A 15,423-nucleotide genomic window follows, 5' to 3' on the forward strand; every position below is an offset into this window, starting at 1 on the left:
GTCTATCCTGTGTGAGGCACTGGGTTCTATTCTCAGCACCACGTATTTAAAAAAAAAAAAAAAAAAGTACCATTTGAACCCTGGGCCCCAGATGCACACAGGTGTAATTCCAGCTCAGCTGCTCTGGAGGCTGGGAGAGGAGAATCGGGAGTTCAAAGCCAGCCTCAGCAAAAGTGAAGCACTAAGCAACTCAATGATACCCTATCCCTAAATAAAATACAAAATAGGGCTGGGAATGTGACTCAGTGGTCGAGTGCCCCAGAGTTCAGTCCCAGCTATCCAAGGGGTGCAGGGTATCACATGAAATGTAACTCATTTCATTATTCATTGTAGAACATTTTGGTATCTTAAGGGTTTTGAGGAAGACACAAGTCAATGTTTCCTGAGAAACCTATGATGGTGTGTGCCACACAAAGTATATAATGCCTATCCAAGGGAAATAAGAAAGACTAAAGAAAAAACAGCATACATATACCATAGTAATGGTATATGTATGAATTTTTTGCCTTTATTGAGTCATATGACCTACAGTCTTTTTAAATATTTTTTTTTAGAAAGAATTTTTAATATTTATTTTTTGGCGGACACAACAACATCATTGTTTGTATGTGGTGCTGAGGATCGAACCCAGGCCGCAGGCATGCCAGGCGAGCGCGCTACCGCTTGAGCCACATCCCCAGCCCCAAATATTTTAGGAACCATCTTTAGAAAATTGCAACTCTATATAAAAATTTTACATGTTAGTAATTAATGGAAGTCTCTTCCTGAATCCTTGTTAACAATCTTACTGTACACAATGAATGCTACACCAATCTAGACATATTGGGTAAGCCAGGTGTGGTGGCACATGCCTATAATTTCTGTTATTCTAGAGGCAGAACAGGATCACAAGTTTGAGGCCAACATGGACATCTCAGTGAGACCCTGTGTCAAAATTAAAAGGGCTGAGAGTGGGCTGGGATTGTAGCTTATTGGTAGAGCACTTGCCTCGCATGTGTGAGGCACTGGGTTCAATCCTCAACACCACATAAAAATAAATAAATAAAGATATTGTGCCCATCTACAACTAAATATATATATATATTTTTTTTATATATATGTATATATATATATATATATATATTTTTTTTTTTTTTTAAAGGTTGAGAGTATAGTTAAGTGGGAGAACACTTCTAGCATTATTTTATAGCCCTGGGTTAATCCCCAGTACCACAGGAAAAGGGCAAAAAGTAAAAAGCAAGAAGAAAGAAAAATTGGGTAAAAAAGTGTTGGAACTAAATCTCAAAGGTCAAGTTGAATTTAAATGAGGGAAGAGGAAATCAAAATGGTATATTCAGGAATAATAGAAATCCCCCTTATCTAGGATTGTCCTTTCCATGGTTTCAGTTATATATAATCAACTCCCAAAATTTTACCTCAAGAATTCCTAAGTTGGGGTTCTTGGGCTATTTTTTTGAAAATTATAGCACTTAAAATGGTTTGTAGTATGAATGAATGTGAACTTGGGTTTTTCTGCTGGGGAAACCTTAACTCCATCAGATCTTCAAAGGGACCCATTCCACCTCCACAGAAGAAAAGAGAATTGTTATTTTATATCATATTTTCAAATCTTATGACAACATACCACATACCAAATTGAAATAGTTTTCTTCAGGATTTCTGTCCCTTAAAAATCTGATATGCTATATTCTATATAGTATATATTTTTTATGCATTGTGTTCGATTCTCTCCCTTCTTTTCTTCTTTCTATTCTAGTTGTGGTCTACTAAATTAATTTACCCATGCATAAACAGGTCACAATACAAAGATTGCAAAATAGTGCTTTGGGTGATAGTAGCCTATATTGAGTATGGGAGTGGGACTGGAAAGAATGGGGACAAGGAGCAGATGTTAGGAAAATAAATTAACCGTATCAGATATAGAAGTTGAGTCAAAAAGCAATGTTAAGGGGCTGGGGATGTGGCTCAAGCGGTAGCACGCTTGCCTGGCATGCGTGCGGCCCGGGTTCGATCCTCAGCACCACATACCAACAAAGATGTTGTGTCCGCCGAGAACTAAAGAATAAATATTAAAAATTCTCTCTCTCTCTCTCTCTCTCTCTCTCTCTCTCTCTCTCTCTCTCTCTCTCTCCCCTCTCTCTCTTTAAAAAAAAAAAAAAAAAAAGCAATGTTAAGTTTCCTAATCTGAATGAAAAAGGATGGCACCATCTATATCATAGGCTTTTTCTTTTTTAATCTATTTCTGTGGGAAAGATGTGAAGGTAACTGAACAAGGGATGATGTAGGTTTCTGTGCCTTCTGTTAATTAGCTCTGGAGTAGTAAAGACAGCATTCTCATGTGTTTTGCTTTCTCTCTCAGGCTGGTAAAAACACAGTAACTCAAGTCTCTTCTAATAGATTACCTGGGACCTCCTCTTTTAGGGTTGATCATCTTTAACACTACTCCCGTTCACTTAGGGAACACTTTGTTAATTCAGTACTTTTTATGGAATAGTGAGCTAAGTAAAACTTTTTTTTTTTTTTTTTTTTTTTTTTTTTTTTTGGTACCAGGGATTGAACCCATGGGTGCTTAACCACTGAGCCACATCCGCAGTCCTTTATATTTTTTATTTTGAGACAGGGTCTCACTAGGGGCCTCTCTAAGTCACTGAAGCTGACTTCGAACTTGAGATCCTTCTGCCTCAGCTTCCTGAGCTCCTAGAACTACAGGTGTGCACCACTACACCCAACAATAAACCTTTTTTCTTTATAACTTATCCAAATTTGGGTGTTCTGTTTTGCAACAGAAACAAGACTAGGTGATGATACCGTATTTTATTTATTTCTTTGTTTTCTGTTCACCCACCAAAACATAAATGTAACAAGGGGAAGATGTGTTTGTTTTTGTTGTTGTTTAATATTTTTTTTTAGTTGTGGATGAACCTGTATTTTTATTTATTTATTTATATGTGGTGCTGTGGATTAAACCCAGTGCCTCACACATGATAGGCAAGTGCTCTGCCACTGTGCTACAGCCATAGCCTTGATGTGTTTAAGATCCTCTCCTGTATCCCCATCTCCTAGAAAATTTCCTGGCCTATAAAATGTGCCCAATGAGTATTTGTTGAATGCAAGACTGTAGAATAAATTGTTGGATAATAAGTTTGAACATTTTTAAAGTTCTTGATGTGCAATGGCAAATTACTTTTCTAGGAAGGTTAAAACAGTTTAGTTTTCTACCAGCTATCTGTAAAGAATACCTGTTTTGCCTCATCTTTTGTGCTGAATTAGTCTTGGAAAGTAAGTATTGATCTACTGATTCCCTGGTATTTATGGTACAGAGAAAAGCCATTAGCAAAGACGTGGCAGTATGAAACAACATGGTTAAACTCAAGGAATTACAATAATATGTACAGCTAGAATGTGTAGTTTAACAAATGACATCTCAGATCCTTATAGATAAGGGAAATCTGTGAAGAATATTAAGAGTATTGGGGATTGAACCCAGGAGTGCTATGACTAACTACATTCCCACTTCTTTTTATTTTTTGAGACAGGATCTTGCTAAGTTTCTGAGGGTCTTGAAAGTTGCCCAGGCCAGCCTTGAACTTGTGACTCTCCTGCCTCAGCTTCTTGGGTTGCTGACATTTCAAACATGCCCCTCTGAGCCCAACAAGATCTATATGCCAGAGCAGTCTGGCTGCAAAGTATTCAAGTAGCAGTTAGCTGAACCATATGAGGTTTTGAGGTCAAGAAACTTGGAGACTAGATTGGTTATAATTTGTCTATTCTTGTGGACACAAGTCATCCATGTTGATGGTAGAAAAGGGACATTACGGGCTGGGGTTTTGGTTCAGAGGTAAAGCACTTGCCTACCATGCGTGAGGCACTGGGTTCTATCCTCAGCACCATATAAAAAATAAAATAAAGATAATTTAAGAAAAGAAAAGGGACATTACAGGCATGTACCACCTTCTGAGTAGCTGGGATCCTAGATATGCTTTTTTCAGAGTGCTAGAACATCAACAGTGTCCTGGAGATCTTGATAAATTACTCATTATATTATAACTAGTGTGCGCGTGCGCACACACACACGAAATACGTATTTTCATGTTCATTTGCTTTTTTTCATTTGATTTTTTTAAAATTCTTTTATTATCTTCATTAACAATAATTTACTTAAGTTTTCCCTAGACAAAATTAAAAACTGTGTCTGTGTTATTGAGTTCCCATTTTAATTAATTTTGTCCCATAGTCTTACTAAGGCTGACCACAAATTTGTAATCCTGTGTCAGCCTCCTGGGTAGTTGGGATTATAGTCATGCACCCCTGCATCCAATCAATCTTCAAGTTTTTAGTATTGAGAATTTCAAAGCTGCCTTACCATCACTACTTATGCCCTTTTACCAATTAAGGCAGGGAGGAGTCTGGTATGTTTATCTTGGGGAAAATTCTGAGAATTCTCTAGAAACTTTGGAGATTATCTAATACAACATACCTCTTAAATTAAAGTTATTATTTACTAAAGAACTCAGAAAGCAAGAAATTAAAGGACCTTGATCTAAATGAAGCCCAAAACAATATTTAGTAGTTTATTAGGGGTTTCATCCCCCATCCTCACTTCTTTTTGAGATTTCTCTAATAGAGAAAATTGGAATAAATAGCAAATTAAGTTTTTGAGTAGTTTAGTGGTGTTCTTTTATCAGTAGTAGAAGCAAATTAAAGTGGTTGCCTGGCCATTCTGGAACTACCCAGTCCCAGTATATGAGAGTGAGCCCCAAGATGCCATGAGATAGATGATCCAGGATTTCACAGAGAGCAGTCAGTTGAGGGACTTGAAGAAGGCTGATCTTAGGCTGTAGCAGGTCCAGTGAATCTGCATAATTTGGGTCAGAAATAGGGGTGTATATATTGGTTCAAACAGAAGTGACTTCATCCAAACTGGAAATTACCTGGCCTATTTTAAGCTCTTGTCAAAGAGTCAGGTATATTCATGGTGCTAGGGACCAGTTGTAAATTTCTACATACCAGACTCTAAAGGTCTTATGTATAATTTGATGGAAAACTGCAGGAAAAACTGATTAAGGTTACTCTGGGGCAGTCATGGTGTTATGAGTTAGGGTGGCTGCAGTCATGTCAGGCTGAATTCATACAGTCAGTAGCATGTCTGTGCTAGTCTTCATCATTTGAGAAATGGGCCTTTCAAATATGGAAGCTGCCTATTCCTTCCAAAAATGGAAGCTGCCTAGTCCAGTAACCTTTTTTCCTGGCTTACCTAGTGATTAATCCTAGACATAAGCTCATAACTTAGACTGGGCTAATCAGAATCCATTACTAGGACTTTAAAAATTGAAGTAAGAATACTTTTCATTTCATTGAAATAAGAATACATTTCATTCTTTACTACAAATTTGAAAATTACCAACATAGAAGCTGACAATAGAGAAGAAGATACTTGATTGTGTCTTCTTTTTCTAGTTTTCTCCAAGGTCAGCTCTGCTTGTTATCCTAACAATGATTATTTCATCTCTCTCCCAGCCCTCAATTTTTATTTTATTTTTTTATTTTTATTTTTTATCATTTTTAGTGATGCAGCCACATCAGTGGGGTTTTTTTGCATTATAATTCTTAATACACATATATACCACAATTTTTGTATCTCTGTATATAAAGTATGTTGACACCCCAATTTTTTCTTTTTACATCTTAGCACAATTGGGCTGGGATTGTGACTCAGAGGTAGAGCGCTCGCCTAGCATGTGGAAGGCCCTGGGTTTGATCCTCAGCACCACATAAAAATAAATAAATAAAATAACGGTATTGTGTCCAGCTACAACTAAAAAATAAATATTTTTAAAAAAAGTTTTAGCACAGTTGTTATAATTGAACTGATATTTAAAATTCAGGCTTTCCTATTTATACACTTACTTAAGTAAGCAAGCAATAATCATGTGTAATTCTTACATGTAGGCAAATTTTAAAGAAATACTTACTCAGTGAAAAATAATGACCCTCTTGGAAGTGGTCATTATATCCTTTTTTCTTCCTTTTTTTTTTTCTTTTTTCAGAACTGAGGACTGAACCCTGGGTAACCATTTTCTTATGTTTCCTTCCAGGTATAGTTTGTTGTTGTTGTTCTTTATGGGATATATTCATAATTATTTATGTCTCCAGATACTGGGAAATGGATAGAAATATCTAAAAATTTGGAGCTTAGTAATAGGTAGAAACTAGGAAAGATCTGAGGTATGTGGTAGAAAAAAGTCTAGGTTGCCTTGAAAAGACTTGATAGAAATATGGATATTTTATATTACAGAGGTGAGGATTCAGGAAGAAAAGAGGAAAGCTGTAGAGAAAGTTTCTCTCATCTTGGAGATAAGTCATGATCAGATGGTTGATAGAAATGTGAACATTAAAGGTGTTTCTTGTGAAGTCTCAGATGGAAATGAGGAACATGCTGGACACTGAAGGAAAGATGATTCTTGTTATAAAGTGACAACTTGGCTGAATTGTGTTCTAGTGTTTTGTGGAAGGTAGAATTTGTAAGAGGTGAACTGGGAAGCATACATGAGAATATTATTAAGCAAAATATTGAAGGCACAGTCTGGTTTTTCCTTACTGCTTATAGTAAAGTTTAAGAGGAAAGATAAACTGGAAAAGGTTTTATTTATTTGTTTCCCTACTGTACTGAGGATTGAACCCAAGGGTATTCCATCATGGAGCTTTGTCTCTAGCCCTTTTTTATTTTGACAAGGTGTCAGTAAATTGCCTCAGATGACCTTGAATTTATGATCTTCTCCTTTTAGCCTCTGGAGTTGGTGGGATTACAGGCATGCACCACCACACCCAGCAAAAAAGGAATTGGTGGGCTTGGAGTGTGGCTCAGTGGTGGAGCGCCTGCCTCGCATGTGTGAGGCACTGGGTTCAATCCTCAGCACCACATAAAAATAAATAAAGGTATTGTGTCCATTTACAACTAAAAATTGTTTTTAAAAAAAGGATTTTGGTAAGGAAATGACATCTTGAAGATTTGGAAAATTCTTAGCTTATTCCTACTGTGAAAAATATGAAAGTGGGAGCTAGAGGTATTGTTCATGGTAGAGCACTTGTCAGGTATGTATGAATCCCTGAGTTCTATCCCCAGTAACTCCCCCAACCCCCAACACAAAGAGATCCATAAAGCATGTTATGGAGCAATTGTCAAGATTGTGCCTGAGGATTATGGCTTAGTGGTAGAGCACTTGTCTGCGGTGTGAGGCACTGGGTTTGATCCTCAGCACTACATTAAAAAAATACATAAAATAAAGGCATAGTGTTCATCTATAACTAAAAATGTTTTTTTAAAAAAAGGATTGTGCCTGAACAACCATCTTTCAAGAGATTGGGGGTATACGACTTATAGATCCAGCAGCCATCTCATTGAAACTGGGAATAGCGTAGAAATATGATTATCCATGAAAGATCTGCAGAGGACTCTTGTCTTTGGATTCCATGAACTGCATGGGAGACTAGTAGAGTTGTTGAAATGCTACCAATCTTAGACTCAAGGGGACAGTGATGAGATGAAAAAGACTATTGGACTTCTGAGATTGCAGAACAGACTAGTATAATTATCTAGCTACAAACATTGTTGTCTTTTTATTAAAAGGGAAGAATGACACCAAGGGTGTCTCAGAGGTTGTCAAGGCTACCTACACTATCACAACAGCTCAGAAGGAACTACTCCTAGAATGCTAGGGCTGTCTCCTCCTCTGATGGTTCCAGAGAAGTTAGGGCTACTCCTGTTCAATCTAGTAAGAGAGAGTTGAATAATGAAGCTAAATATTGAATATTGCTTTTAGCATAACTAATTAAAACTTAAGATATTCTAAATAATTAAAAGAAAAAAGCAATTCAAGGCTGGGGCTGGGGCTGAGTGATAGATAATATGCTAGTCTGGCATGTGTGAGGCATTCTTGGTTCGATCCTCAGCACCACATAAAAATAAATAAAATAAAGGTATTATGTCCATCTACAACTGAAAAAAAAGATAAAAACAATTCAGGTAATTTGGCAGCTAATAGTAATTATATTTGGAGAATATTAGTAAATATATGACAAACAATGTATAAGATAAAATCACAAAGTTTTTGAATCTTGACTGTAAAATGTAGAGAAAATACAGTTGAAGTCAAGCCATTGATGTTTCAGTCTCTCAAATTCATTTGAGAGACAGTTATGCATTAAATTCAAGTTAACCTTAATTTGAAGTCAAGCCATGGATGTTTCAGTTTCTCTTTTTTTCTTTCAGTTTCTCAAATTTATTTGGAGACAGGCATTAAATTCAAGTTAACCTTAATATGTATAGAAAATTGCCACTAAAGAAGAGTTTCAAAATTCTAGAGATTGTGTGTGTGTGTGTGTGTGTGTGTGTGTGTGTGTGTGTATACACAATACCTTTATTTATTTTTATGTGGTGCTGAGGATCAAACCCAGGGTCTCTTTCGCACATGCAAGGCAAGCGCTCACTGCTGAGCCACAACCCCAACCTGGGAAATTTTTTAATGTATTGAATCAACTATCAGTTTTTATAAATTTTTTTATAAAATATTGATAAAAGAACTATCAGGTTTGTTCACAGGTTTGCCTTTATTTAAATTAATAAACTACAACTCAAAGTTCTCCTGTCTAGTCTATTTGAAAAGTAAATTGTTGGTGCTGGAATAGTTTTGTCAATAGACATTTCAGAACATGCAAAGCAGAAAGTCACCAGCTGATAAGATGTTTAGCAGTTGTCAAAACAAGACCAATCTTGTCTGCTCTCTTCTACTTCCACCCAACCCAACTGAGTTACTTTTAAGCAAATCTTAAGTTTATAAATTTCCCCATAAATGTGTTTTTATGGGTATCATTGTAAAAAAAAGTATGTGTCTTTTATTTTTGGCAGGTCATTTTGACAATTAGATCATGGCAACCATAGAAGAAATTGCACATCAAATTATTGAACAACAGATGGGAGAGGTACGTCTACGATGGGTACTGACTCATCAAACTTTTATTATTTATGCTAAGTGTATATGCTAAGTTCTGAAGGTACAAAGATAAATTATACCCCCAACTTTAAGATAGCTTTTCAGTCTTCTGAGAGTTAGTTGAATAATCAGTCACAATATAGTATAAGAATATGATAGATAACCTGTGCAGTGTTCTGGAGAGCACAAAAGAAAAACAACTAATGGAGAGTGTAGAGTTGGTGAGGACCTAACCAGGGGATGCATTTTGGAGGGTGCAAAATCTGAGGTCAGTCTTGATAGACCTGTAAGAATTATTCTATGTCAGTATAGACCGTATAGATGACTTTTTTTTTTTTTCCTGTATCTCTACCCTCTTTTATTTTTTAAATTTTGGGACAGAGTCTTACTAAGTTGCCCAGGCTGGCCTTTAACTTGCAGTTCTCCTGCCTCACCCTCCTGAGTAGCTGGGATTACAGGCATGTACCACCACACCTGGCTACAAGTTTATTTTTAAATGGTTTTATCCTATTCTTTAGCAAAAGGTACCTATTAAATGATGTATTTTGTGGCGGTTATTTTGGCTCATTATTCCCACAGTCAAATATGGGTTTTTTTTTTTTTTTTAATTCTAATTTGTTATATATGATGGCAGAATGCAATTCAATTTATATTACACAAATAGAGCGAGTGCCTGCAAGCTAGGCGAACCTGCAATCCCCTCCCCCAGTGTCTGCAAGGTAGGAGGGACTGTGACCACTGGCAGATCCGGCGGAGCGGCCTGCTGAGGGGCGGAACCGGCCCCTCCCCCAGTGCCTGCAAGCTAGGCGAACCTGCAACCCACGGGCGGGCGGGTCAGGCCCAGCAACCTGCGGAGTCACAGAACAGCTACACGCGCCTGCAGGGAACATGGACAGGACCCACCAGTAGGACAGGTCCGGCGGCCTGCTGAGGGGCAGGCCTGTCCCCTCCCCCAGTATATGCAAGGTAGGAGGGACTGTGACCACCTGCAGATCGCGCCAAGCGGCCTGCTGAGGAGCGGAACCGGCCCCTCCCCCAGTGCCTGCAAGCTAGGCGAACCTGCGACCCATTGGGAGGTTAGGCCCAGCAACCAACAAATAAATGATCTCATACTTCATCTCAAAATCCTAGAAAAAGAAGAGCAAAACAACAGCAAAAGAAGTAGAAGGCAAGAAATAATTAAAATCAGAGCTGAAATTAATGAAATTGAAACAAAAGAAACAATTGAAAAAATTGACAAAACTAAAAGCTGGTTCTTTGAAAAAATAAATAAAATTGACAGACCCTTAGCCATGCTAACGAAGAGAAGAAGAGAGAGAACCCAAATTACTAGCATACGGGATGAAAAAGGCAATATCACAACAGACACTTCAGAAATACAGAAGATAATCAGAAATTATTTTGAATCCTTATACTCCAATAAAATAGAAGATAGTGAAGGCATAGATAAATTCCTTAAGTCTTATGATCTGCCCAGATTGAGTCAGGAGGATATTGACAACCTAAACAGACCAATAACAATAGAGGAAATAGAAGAAACCATCAAAAGACTACCAAGTAAGAAAAGCCCAGGACCAGATGGGTATACAGCAGAGTTTTACAAAACCTTTAAAGAGGAACTAACACCAATACTTTTCAAGCTATTTCAGGAAATAGAAAAAGAAGGAGAACTTCCAAATTCATTCTACGAGGCCAACATCACCCTGATTCCGAAACCAGACAAAGACACTTCAAAGAAAGAAAACTACAGACCAATATCTCTAATGAACCTTGACGCAAAAATCCTCAATAAAATTCTGTCGAATCGGATTCAAATACATATCAAAAAAATTATACACCATGATCAAGTAGGATTCATCCATGGGATGCAAGGCTGGTTCAATATACGGAAATCAATAAATGTTATTCACCACATCAATAGACTTAAAAATAAGAACCATATGATCATCTCAATAGATGCAGAAAAAGCATTTGACAAAGTACAGCATCCCTTTATGTTCAAAACTCTAGAAAAATTAGGGATAACTGGATCATACCTCAACATTGTAAAAGCAGTCTATGATAAGCCACAGGCCAGCATCATTCTGAATGGAGAAAAATTGAAGGCATTCCCTCTAAGATCTGGTACAAGACAGGGATGCCCTCTCTCACCACTTCTGTTCAACATAGTCCTCGAAACACTGGCCAGAGCAATTAGACAGACGAAAGAAATTAAAGGCATAAAAATAGGAAAAGAAGAACTTAAATTATCACTATTTGCAGATGATATGATTCTATACCTAGCAGACCCAAAAGGGTCTACAAAGAAGCTATTAGAGCTAATAAATGAATTCAGCAAAGTGGCAGGATATAAGATCAACACGCATAAATCAAAGGCATTCCTGTATATCAGCGACAAACCCTCTGAAACGGAAATGAGGACAACTACTCCATTCACAATATCCCCCCAAAAAATAAAATACTTGGGAATCAACAAAAGAGGTGAAAGATTTATACAATGAAAATTACAGAACCCTAAAGAAAGATATAGAAGAAGACCTTAGAAGATGGAAAAATATACCCTGCTCATGGATAGGCAGAACTAACATAATCAAAATGGTGATATTATCAAAAGTTCTCTATAAGTTCAATGCAATGCCAATCAAAATCCCAACAGCATATCTTGTAGAAATAGATAAAAGAATCATGAAATTCATATGGAATAATAAAAGACCCAGAATAGCAAAAACAATACTAAGCAGGAAGTGTGAATCAGGCGGTATAGCGATACCAGACTTCAAACTATACTACAGAGCAATAGTAACAAAAACAGCATGGTACTGGTACCAAAACAGGCGGGTGGACCAATGGTACAGAATAGAGGACACAGTAACCAATCCAAAAAACTACAACTATCTTATATTTGATAAAGGGGCTAAAAGCATGCAATGGAGGAAGGATAGCATCTTCAACAAATGGTGCTGGGAAAACTGGAAATCCATTTGCATCAAAAAGAATCTGAATCCCTATCTCTCGCCGTGCACAAAAGTTAACTCAAAATGGATCAAGGAGCTTGATATTAAATCAGAGACACGGCATCTGATAGAAGAAAAAGTTGGTTATGATCTACATACTGTGGGATCAGGCTCCAAATTCCTCAATAGGACACCCATAGTGCAAGAGTTAACAACTAGAATCAACAAATGGGACTTAGCAAAAGAAACAATAAGAGAGATAAACAGGGAGCCTACATCCTGGGAACAAATCTTTACTCCACACACTTCAGATAGAGCCCTAATAACCAGAATATATAAAGAACTCAAAAAATTAGACAATAAGATAACAAATAACCCAATCAATAAATGGGCCAAGGACCTGAACAGACACTTCTCAGAGGAGGACATACAATCAATCAATAAGTACATGAAAAAATGCTCACCATCGCTAGCAGTCAGAGAAATGCAAATCAAAACTACCCTAAGATACCATCTCACTCCAGTAAGATTGGCAGCCATTAGGAAGTCAAACAACAATAAGTGCTGGAGAGGATGCGGGGAAAAGGGCACTCTTGTTCATTGCTGGTGGGACTGCAAACTGGTGCAGCCAATTTGGAAAGCAGTATGGAGATTTCTTGGAAAGCTGGGACTGGAACCACCATTTGACCCAGCTATCCCCCTTCTCGGTCTATTCCCTAAAGACCTAAAAAGAGCATGCTACAGGGACACTGCTACATCGATGTTCATAGCAGCATAATTCACGATAGCAAGATTGTGGAATCAGCCTAGATGCCCTTCAATAGATGAATGGATAAAAAAAATGTGGCATTTATACACAATAGAGTATTACTCTGCACTAAAAAATGACAAAATCATAGAATTTGGAGGGAAATGGATGGCATTAGAGCAGATTATGCTAAGTGAAGCTAGTCAATCTTTAAAAAACAAATACCAAATGACTCCTTTGATATAAGAGGAGGAAACAAGGACAGGGTAGGGACGAAGAGCTTGAGAAGAAGATTTACATTAACAGGGTTGAGAGGTGGGAGGGAAAGGAAGTGAGAAGGGAAATCGCATGGAAATGGAAGGTGATCCTCAGGGTTATACAAAATGACATATAAGAGGAAAGGAGGGGTAATACAAGACAATACAAATGGAAGAAATGATTTACAGTAGAAGGGGTAGAGATAGAAAAGGGGAGGGGAGGGGAGGGGAGGGGGGATAGTAGAGAATAGGACAGACAGCAGAATACATCAGACACTAGAAAGGCATTATGTCAATAAATGGAAGGGTAACTGATGTGATACAGCAATCTGTATACGGGTAAAATTGGGAGTTCATAACCCACTTGAATCAAACTGTGAAATATGATGTATTAAGAACTATGTAATGTTTTGAACGACCAACAATAAAAAAAAAAAAGCACAATTTTTCATGTCTCTGGTTGTATACAAGGTGGAGTCACAACATTCATGTTTTCATACATGTACTTTGGGTAATGATATCCACCTCATTACCCTATCTTTTCTACCCCCATGCCCCCTCCTCCTTTTTTCCCCTTTACCCTATCAAAAGTTTTGTTGTTATTGTTGTTTTGCGTGTATGTGGTGCTGGGGATTGCCTTGTGCATATGAGGCAAGCACTCTACCAACTGAGCTATATCCCCAGCCCTCTAATGTTGTTTTTTAAGTAACAAGAATAATATTAGCATTTCAGACCTCAGAAACATGCTTCAGAAAGCAGTCTATAACTTACTCTTACACCCGCCCCAATCCCTTCACTACTCATGTCCTCCCTTTAGGAGGGAAATCAACCTCCTAACCCGAGGTACCCAAGAAAACCCAGTCTCAGTCTAAGCCTATAAGATGAGTCAGGGTAATTGATTTTGTCCCCAATTAACATAAAATCCAAAAATAACCAAGTTATAGCCAACTGTGATAACACTTATCTTTTTTTTTTTTTTTTTTTTTTTTTTTGAGAGAGAGAGAGATTTTTCAATGTTTATTTTTTAGTTTTCGGCGGACACAACATCTTTGTTTTTATGTGGTGCTGAGGATCAAACCTAGGCCGCCTGCATGCCAGGCGAGCCGCGCCGCTGCGCTTGAGCCACATCCCCAGCCCAACACTTATCTTTAATAATACCTAGTATATATTTAAGGGTAGATTGTGTTAGAAAGATAAAGTAAATATATCCATAATTCCACAAAAATTACACCATAACCATATTTCAATATGGTATAATACTGGTGGCATTGGTAAGATTCAATGTCCTTATATAAATTTTTTAATATTGATAATGAAATTGATTAAAAATTAAGTTGAAGCCTCCTTAGGATATACTATCTGTAAAAAATGACTGGCCTGAGGGGATATTAAATCCAATCAGTTGATTTTTATAAATTCATCAACGCAAGTTCATTACAAGGTACAAATAATAATTGACTAGTACAAAAATATAAAAATGTTTATAATGACATAAGACAAATTAGTTTCTTTTTATTTCTCCCGACCCCACATTATCTTCTCCATATTATGGATATATTTTTGTTAATACTAGTGTTATATCTGTTCTACGAATTCTGCAACGTACGCAGATACCCTGACAGATAATGATTGTTTTGCTATAAGGGATCCATGTTCAGAAATCGGAGAATGGCCTGTGGTAGGATATGTTTTTAGGTTTTATTCAGAGTACATGGCTCATTACTCCCATGGGTTTTGTAACACTTTAGGCTTCATGTAGGCCTCAGAAAAGAAAGTCTCATTCTGTGACTTTCTTCTACCCTCCTTTTGCCTACTCTTTTTTTTTTTTTTAATTCCCCAATGCAAGCCATAGAAATAAATCTGTTTTGCAGTTGGCATAAAAAATAAGTTATCTGATAAGACCCTAATTACAGAAGGGGTCCTGCACCATACCCCCAAGAAAAGAATGCTCTTTTGAAAACCCAAAAACCTTGCTGGGTTTCCCCACTCATTCTGTTAGTATTAGATAATACCCTTTTTGTCCAATCATATTTTGACATGATTATGTCATGCTTATACAGTGAAGTCTATAAAACTCCAAAAGATAGAACTGGGGTTGTGGCTCAGTGGTAGAACACTCGTCTGGCATGTGTGAGACACTGGTCCATCCTCAGCACCACATAAAAATAAATAAATAAAATTAAGGTATTGTATCCATCTACAACTAAAAAAATAAAAAAAAGTTGGTTTTTTGTTGTTGTTGGTTTTTTTTTTTTTTTAATAAAGAAAAGCTTAACATATAGAGCCTCACAAAATGGCAAACAAAAACTCAACTTCACATGCCAGAAGAGTGTTTCATCCCAGCTCTATGGGGACAAAAGCTCCTTCATTCAGGACCTTTCTATACTTCACCTTTTGTATCTCTTCATCTGGCTTCTTATTCCTGTCCTCTAAAACATTCTTTATGATAAACTGATAAACATGTTTCCCTGAGT

At 37.2% G+C, this 15,423-nt stretch overlaps 1 protein-coding gene across 5 annotated transcripts in view; it reads left to right on the forward strand.

The window, feature by feature from the left end:
* Nr2c1 (nuclear receptor subfamily 2 group C member 1) overlaps positions 1-15,423 on the forward strand; it is a 57,109-nt gene that overhangs the window by 1,646 nt on the left and 40,040 nt on the right. For all 5 annotated transcript variants that reach the window (XM_026396966.2, XM_026396950.2, XM_026396974.2 and 2 more), the window contains exon 2: positions 8,906-8,979. In XM_026396966.2, coding sequence (XP_026252751.1) covers positions 8,926-8,979 — 54 coding nt within the window. In that variant the 5' untranslated portion in view covers positions 8,906-8,925. The remainder of the gene's footprint in view (positions 1-8,905; positions 8,980-15,423) is intronic.

This window comes from Urocitellus parryii, chromosome 5 (assembly GCF_045843805.1).
Source record: "Urocitellus parryii isolate mUroPar1 chromosome 5, mUroPar1.hap1, whole genome shotgun sequence".
NCBI classification, from domain to species: Eukaryota; Metazoa; Chordata; class Mammalia; order Rodentia; family Sciuridae; genus Urocitellus; species Urocitellus parryii.